The 7,489-nt window shown below is 45.2% G+C and overlaps 2 protein-coding genes across 2 annotated transcripts in view; both read left to right on the top strand.

Moving 5' to 3' along the window:
• The window catches only part of BMP8B (bone morphogenetic protein 8b), a 37,663-nt gene that overhangs the window by 20,412 nt on the left and 9,762 nt on the right, over positions 1 to 7,489 (top strand). The gene's annotated exons all lie outside the window — the stretch shown is intronic.
• Positions 5,300 to 6,866, top strand: OXCT2 (3-oxoacid CoA transferase 2). The gene is given in 2 exon segments (XM_006878372.1): positions 5,300 to 5,662; positions 5,664 to 6,866. Coding segments are annotated over 2 exon segments (1,566 nt in total).

Here is a 7,489-nt window from a genome sequence, read left to right as displayed (position 1 = left end):
CTATGAGTCGGTTCCGACTCGATGGCACCTGACAACAACAATATTATTGTTATTACTGACCATTCCTGTTCCTTAAAGGGCATAAAATCCATGTAAAATATGAGAAATTATCATTTCCTTGAGTAACATAAAGAGTCATAATTAATAAATACAATGTAGGATCCTAGAACAGGAAAAGGATATTAGGGGAAAGCAAATGAAATCTGAGTAAAGTATGGTGTTTGGTTAAGAATGGTGCTAATGTTGGTTCACTAATTGTGGCAAATGTACCAAAGCAATGTAAGATGTTACCAACAGGGGCAAGTGGGTGCCAGGGGTATATGGGAATTCTCTGTGCTATGGCTAACATAAACTCTTGTAAAATACAAAGTTTATTTAAATGTATGTAGAAAATGAAGTACCCTCTGACTTACTGTGGAATGGACCCACCTTGAGCCAGATGTGGTCCAGGTGAGAGTTGTTATATGCTTGTTGGGAACAGCTGGGATAGAGCAAAGCAAATGGATCAGAGATACATTGTAGAAGTATAATTGTCTGGATGTAGTGATAACTGATGGAGCCTTAGTGGTGCATTGCTTAAGCAGTCAGCTGCTCACCAAAAAAGTTGCTGTATCAAACCCTGCAGAAGAAAGATGTGGCAGTGTAAAGATCACAGCCTTAGAAGATGGCAGACTAGGTAGATGCACTACATGGATCCTCTTCAACAAAGATGTTGTTGTTAAGTACCGTGGAGTCAGTTCTGACTCATAGTGACCCTGCACAGGGTTTCCAAGGCTGCAAATCTTTACGTGAGCAGAAAGCCTCATCTTTCTCCCATGGAACAGCTGGTAGTTTCGAACTGCTGACCTTGAGGTTAGCAGCTCGATTCGTAACCACTACGCTACCAGAACTCCTTTATCATTCAATAGTGAGTAATAATTATCATGATACAAAGATATGAGAGGGCAAATAAAACAGACACAGATGAAAATTCTGGCACTCTAAACTTCAGAATAAAGGTTAAAGAAGTGGATACAGTACTTGCTGGGAGGAGAAGCTGAGCAGGGATGTCAAGAGAGAGAAACTGATTGGTGAACGACTGGCCAGACTTGGCTTGATGATCTTGTGAGCACCTTTGGCAACAGAAGGCGGTCTGGCAGAGCAGATTCACACAGGCGATGGGAAAGTTAGGAATCCTTCTTTTTCCCCACACTCCTCTGGTGACCAGAGGTGTGGCCACCTCCCATCTCAACCCCCATTGCAAACCGTGCTCTGGGGAAGTTCAGAGCCACATGGTTGAGAGCCACACCAGTGTGAGGTGGGGGCCAGCTTTTCTCCGTTTTAGTTTATTGCTTTGGTTCCTGGATTCAGGTGCGCTCTGCTCCAGACCTACAAAACCCATGGAGCCACCAGACTAACATTTAACCAGTCACCCTGCTCCCAGCTGCCCTGTGGTCCTAACAGTCACTGAAACCAGCTCCATCAAGGGTTCTCACTAACTGCTTCTGGACTGAGTGCCCTAAACATAGATAACACCAAGGCCATAGAAACTCCATCTAATGCTGTCACATCCCTTCCATAACCACCTCATGAGCTCCTTGAATTTCAGGAGCCCCCAGAGATTTCTCCTCCCTGGGTCCAAAAACTGCATTGTTTGTTTTTACAAATATGACAACACCAAAATGCCCCAGAAAAAATAGACAATTTTAACTCACACAAAGAAGCAAGAGCAAATGGATTAAACAAATGACCAAACTGCAGAGACTGAAAACATTTCTGAAGAAAAAAAGGTAATGAAACTAACTGAAAAAGAATTCAAAAGAATGACATTTTGATATCTTCAGAGGATTCACAGAAAGACCAAGGAAAGCAAGGAGAACACAGAAAAAACTTTAGCAGAATTCAGGAAAACACTACAAGAACAAACAGACAAAATAAATGCAATTTAGAAACAATACAAAACATGCAATTTGAAATTCAGAAGATTAATAGAAATGGACAACACATTGAAAGGGCAAAAGAGAAGATTTGAAGCAATGGAAGCCTGAATTAGTGAACTTAAAGATAAAATCTCTCAGTACTAGTATGCAAGAAGAATAATCAGAAAAAATAATCCAAAGAAAATCTAAGAGTTATGTGGGATACCATTAAGAGAAACAACTTATGGGTGATTGGAAGAATCCTGAGAGCAACTTAGGAAAAGTGAAGTTACCAACAAAGGAGAACCAATAATCCTAAACTCTGATTTCTCAGCAGAAACCATGAAGGGAAGAAGGCAATGGGATAGCATATACAAAACTGAAAGAAAGGAAATTACCAACCTAGAATCAAGTATCCAGCAAAACTGTTTAACTATAACAGTGAAATTAGGACATTTCCTGATATACAGAAATGAAATTCCTTTAATCTGTAATGACCAGACCAACTTTACAAAAAATGTTAAAGGATGTTCTTTGGACTGAGAACTAACAACAGCAGACAACAACCTGAAATTAACATACATGACAACACCACCCAGAATTTATTCAGTCCACATATAGGAGTATTTAAAGTAAAACAAATCTACAAAACTGAAGATAGGGAACCAGAGATATCAGTGTATAATTAAGTCAACTGCAAAGTAAAAAATGGTGTAGGTACAGAACTTCCAAATGGCAAGGAAGTCAAGTTGATTTCAAGATAAAACACTATTTTAAGTGGGGAAATTTTAATGTATTACAGGGTAACCTCAAAGATAAATAATACACCTGCACATCAAAATTTTTTTAAAAGAGAAAAATCAGACAGATACAGTAAACGTTAACACAACAGAAATGAAAATGAAAAGAAAACACCCAAACAAAATGAACTCAGCACCCCCCCACAAATACACAGAAAAATAGCAGAAATCAATTTATACCTATTGATAATTACACTGAATATAAATGGATTAAATGTGCCAGTCAAGAGACAGATCAGAGTGGATAAGAAAACAGGATTCTTCAATATGCTGTTTATGAGAGACACATCAAAAACTTGGAGTCAGTCTAAATGTCCAACAATAGAAAAATGATTTTAAAAATGGTTGATACATACACAACATTGAGAATGCTTGGTGAGGAGGTTGGAATGGAGATAAGAATGACAGGGAGGAAGTGGGATAACTGTTGTTACATGGAAGGGATTGCAGTCATTGAGGTGAAACAAAGTGTATGATTCGTTGGGATGTAAAATGATGTTCTGCTCTGTAAACCTTCACTCAATTCACAATTAAAAGTTTCAAAACAATGAAACAGATTGCATCCTTGGAAACTCTTTTGGCAGTTCTAATCTGTACTATAGAAGACCTGGTAGCACAGTGGGTTAGGTGTTGGACTGCTAACCTTAAGGTTGGCAGTTCAAATCCACCAACTGTTTCTCAGGAGAAAGATGAGGCTATCTGTTACTGTAAAGATTTGTAGACTCAGAAACACTAATGAACAGTTCTGCTCTGTCCTACAGGGTCCTGGGGAACTGAAATGGACTCAACAGCAGTGGGTTTGGTTAGGGTTATTTATAGCTGGGTGTGTAGGTGAGGAAAGGAACAATCATGGATACCACCTACAGTTCTTTATTTGTTTATTTTGCCTGAGTTAGGGAAAACTAGGAGAAGCACTTTTGAGGTGGGAAATCAAGACTCTTTTGGCCATGATATTATAGAGACATCCATGTGCAAATGTCATTTCAGAGAGACCTGGTGTGGGAAATGTTACCAAACTGAATGAAGGTTTGCCACCTGTTACTGTAGTCAATCACAGAGATGGGGAGAGATCTGATGGAAGCTTTATTAAGAGAAAGCCAGCAGTTTGGAGGACAGGGAGAAGGATCTCTCAGGACTGTCTTGTCTTTCACAAAGAGCAGGCACATTACATAGGGTAAGTTACATTTGGATGTGTACAATTCGTCTAGTTTAACATCAAGATTTCACTCTTTGGAAAAAGAAGTATTAAGGCAGTAAACTTCCTTAAATATTCTACCTTTAGGAAAAAGAAACAAGGCAATAAACTTCCTCAAACACTCTACCTTTAGGGTCTCAGATGCTTAATTCCTGAGATAATTATCTGGGTGGGTTTAAGCACTTCCTAATCACCTTGTCCTGTTCTCCTTCTAAGACAATAGAGTCATCTCAGCTCATTTTTTTTTTTTACTAACTTCCTCATTTGCAGGGTCCTCATTTGAGACCTAATGACTAAACAGATTCGATTTTAAGTCAGTAGATCCATGCTATCAGAACCACTGGCTTGTTAGTGGATTAGACCAGGGGACACAGGGAAGGAAAATGGTCCAATATTCAGAGGCCCTGCCAAGGAGGGACCACAACTGAGACTGAAAGAGAGCAGCCAAGGAGGAAGCAGGAAACCTGAAGAGCAAGGTGACCCAGACTCCAAGAGCAGGAAGTAGAAAGTCAAGAAGCCTTCCCAGGGGGAGGGAGTGTCATCAGTCCTCTGAGAGGTGGAGTAAGGCCAGGACTTACTGCTGACAAGCTAGACCAGAGCAGCTCAGTGGTGTGTGGGATGCAGTCTGAGAGGGGAGCTGGAGGGAGAAAGAACTAGGGCAGGCATCTGAGACATTAGACAGCTCTTTCCAGGACCTCTGCTGGAGGAGGGATCCAGGAAATGGGGTGTCTGGAGGGAACTGTGGGTGAAGGAGGTAGCAGAGTACATGCGTGGGGCTCTGGGACCTGCAGAATCCTTGGAGCACAAGGAGGAGCCACCTCTTGAAGAGCAGGGACCTGTCCCTGTGTAACTGAAGGCTGAACAGGGAAGTGTCCTCCTGTCACAATGAGGAGTGAACATGAGCTCTTCCGGGCAGCCACTTGCTCTTGGAGTTAACAGGATTAAGCAAAGTCACACAGTGAGTGAGGGGGGCTGCCCATCCCCACCACTGTTTACCATTATCAGTGTCATCACCATGTCGCCACCTGTTCAGAGACTCCCTGTGTCTGGGGCAGCCCTGAAGGGGGTGGGGTTTTGGGCTGAGGCTTCACAGGGGTAGACAGGGGCTTTGGTCAGTGCCTGGTGGGCGGTTCTGAGCTCATCTGTGCTTTGTGAGGATCTGTGATCCCAGCCCGAGGAGCCCGCTTTTGGGGCAGTAGGGCCCTGCAAGTGCCTGTGACCTCCTGTGTCACACGGAGAGGGGAGCTGGGCCACCTCTAGACCACTCCTACTCTCAGGGCGCCGAGACAACAGCGCGGTGAGCGCCCCCTGGCTCTGTGACGCGGAGCCGGCTGGGGCGCCCCCACGCGAAGCTCAGTAGCGCGTCCCCAGCCCCTTCCAGCCTCGCCTCGGACCGCGCCCCCCACATGGCCGCGCTCCGGCTCCTCTTGTCCAGGCGGCGGCTCAGCGACTTTGCCGGCCGCTCAGGGGGCGCCCGGGGGGACCCTGCTTTGCACAAGGACTGTGCTCGGGGCTTCTCCACCAGCCCCCGGCAGCAAGCCCGATTCTACACGGACGCGGTGGAGGCGGTCCAGGACATCGCATATGACGCTACCGTGCTGGTGGGCGGGTTCGGGCTCTGCGGGATCCCGGAGAACCTAATTCGCGCCCTCCTGCAGACCCACGTGAAAGGGCTCACCGTGGTCAGCAACACCGTGGGCGTGGAGAACTTCGGCCTGGGCCTCTTACCGGCCACCAAGCAGATCCGGCGCATCGTCTGATCCTATGTGGGGGGAAAACGCCCTCTGTGAGCACCAGTACTTGGCTGGGGAGCTGGAGCTAGAGCTGACGCCCCAGGGCACACTGGCGGAGAGGATCCGCGCAGGGGGCGCTGGGGTGCCAGCCTTCTACACCAGCACGGGCTATGGGACCCTGGTCCAGGAAGGAGGCGCTCCCATCAGGTACTATGACGATGGCCACCTGGCTGTCATCAGTAAGCCCAGAGAAGTGAGGGAGTTTCATGGCCACCATTATCTTCTGGAGGAAGCAATTACAGGAGATTTTGCTTTGGTCAAAGGCTGGAAGGCCGATCGCTCAGGAAACGTTATCTTCAGGAAAAGCGCAAGGAATTTCAACGTGCCCATGTGCAAAGCTGCAGAAGTCACAGTGGTAGAGGTGGAAGAAGTTGTGGACGTGGGATCATTTGCCCCAGAAGACATCCATATTCCTAACATCTACGTAGACCGCTTGTTAAAGGGAGAAAAGGACGAGAAAAGAATTGAGTACATAGCAATCCGACAAGCAGAAGAGCAAAAGCACACAGCTGACGATCAGAGGATACGAATAATCAAACGGGCAGCTCTGGAATTTGAGGATGGCATGTATGCTAATCTGGGCATCGGAATCCCTCTGCTGGCCAGCAACTTTATCAGACCCAACATGACTGTTCACCTGCAGAGTGAAAATGGAGTCCTGGGCTTGGGACCCTTTCCATTACAAAGTGAGATGGATGCGGATCTCATCAATGCTGGCAACCAAATGGTCACTGTCATTCCCGGGGCCTCTTTCTTCTCCAGCGATGAATCATTTGCCATGATTAGGGGCGGACACCTTGATATGACAATGCTGGGAGGAATGCAGGTGTCCAAATATGGGGACCTGGCTAACTGGATGATTCCGGGGAAGAAGGTGAAAGGAATGGGAGGAGCCATGGACTTAGTGTCCAGTCCCAAAACCAAAGTGGTGGTCACCATGCAGCATTGTTCAAAGACGAATGAACCCAAAATCTTGGACAAGTGTACGATGCCACTGACCGGGAAGCGCTGTGTGCACCGAATCATCACAGACAAGGCCGTGTTCAACGTGCACCCAAAGAGAGGACTGACACTGATTGAGCTCTGGGAAGGCTTGACGGTGGAGGATATCAAAAAGTGCACAGGGTGTGCCTTTGCCGTCTCACCCGACCTCAAGCCAATGCAGCAAATTTCCATGTAAAGTGCCAAGTCAATGGCTGGTTTTCATTTATACCTCATAGAACTTAATTTTGAGGAAGCTAGTCATCACATTTGTACATTTCTCAAGCCATTTGATTAGTTTCCTCCTGGCCTCTCAGAGTTTTTACATTGGACACAATGTGTATATTAATTAAGACCACAAGAAAAAGCATACAAGTTTATGGTTTATGTTCTGTAAGTGCCAAGAAAGCTCTGCTAGGATCGGTGAGGACATTGGCCGCCCTCTCATTTTCTGTGATATTTACATTACGTTATATGTAACTTAGACCATCACATAGGATGGGTTTCACTGAAGTGCCTTTCCTCAGAGTTCAATCAGGAAATATAGGAGGAAAAAAAATGAGCGAGAAAATGACTCCAGCCAGAGTATACCCAAGGCACCATTTTACTAGTATCATGAATAATGCACTAACATATGTGAGTGTATGATCGACAGAAATACTGTCTGAAAGGTTCCCCTTTTTCTTTGGCTCCTCTGACTTTTCTTCTGGGCCTTTTCATTTACTTGCTAAATATCATTTCCTTATATCCTTACTTTCTCCATCCATACTACTTCTCATAACTAAATGTCCCTAGAAGGAAAGCAGGACGATCTTGGGGGGA

This window comes from Chrysochloris asiatica, unplaced genomic scaffold (assembly GCF_000296735.1).
Source record: "Chrysochloris asiatica unplaced genomic scaffold, ChrAsi1.0 scaffold00106, whole genome shotgun sequence".
Taxonomy (NCBI): Eukaryota; Metazoa; Chordata; class Mammalia; order Afrosoricida; family Chrysochloridae; genus Chrysochloris; species Chrysochloris asiatica.
The sequence above is the reverse complement of the archived record's forward strand: the minus strand, read 5'-3'. Positions and strand labels throughout refer to the sequence as shown.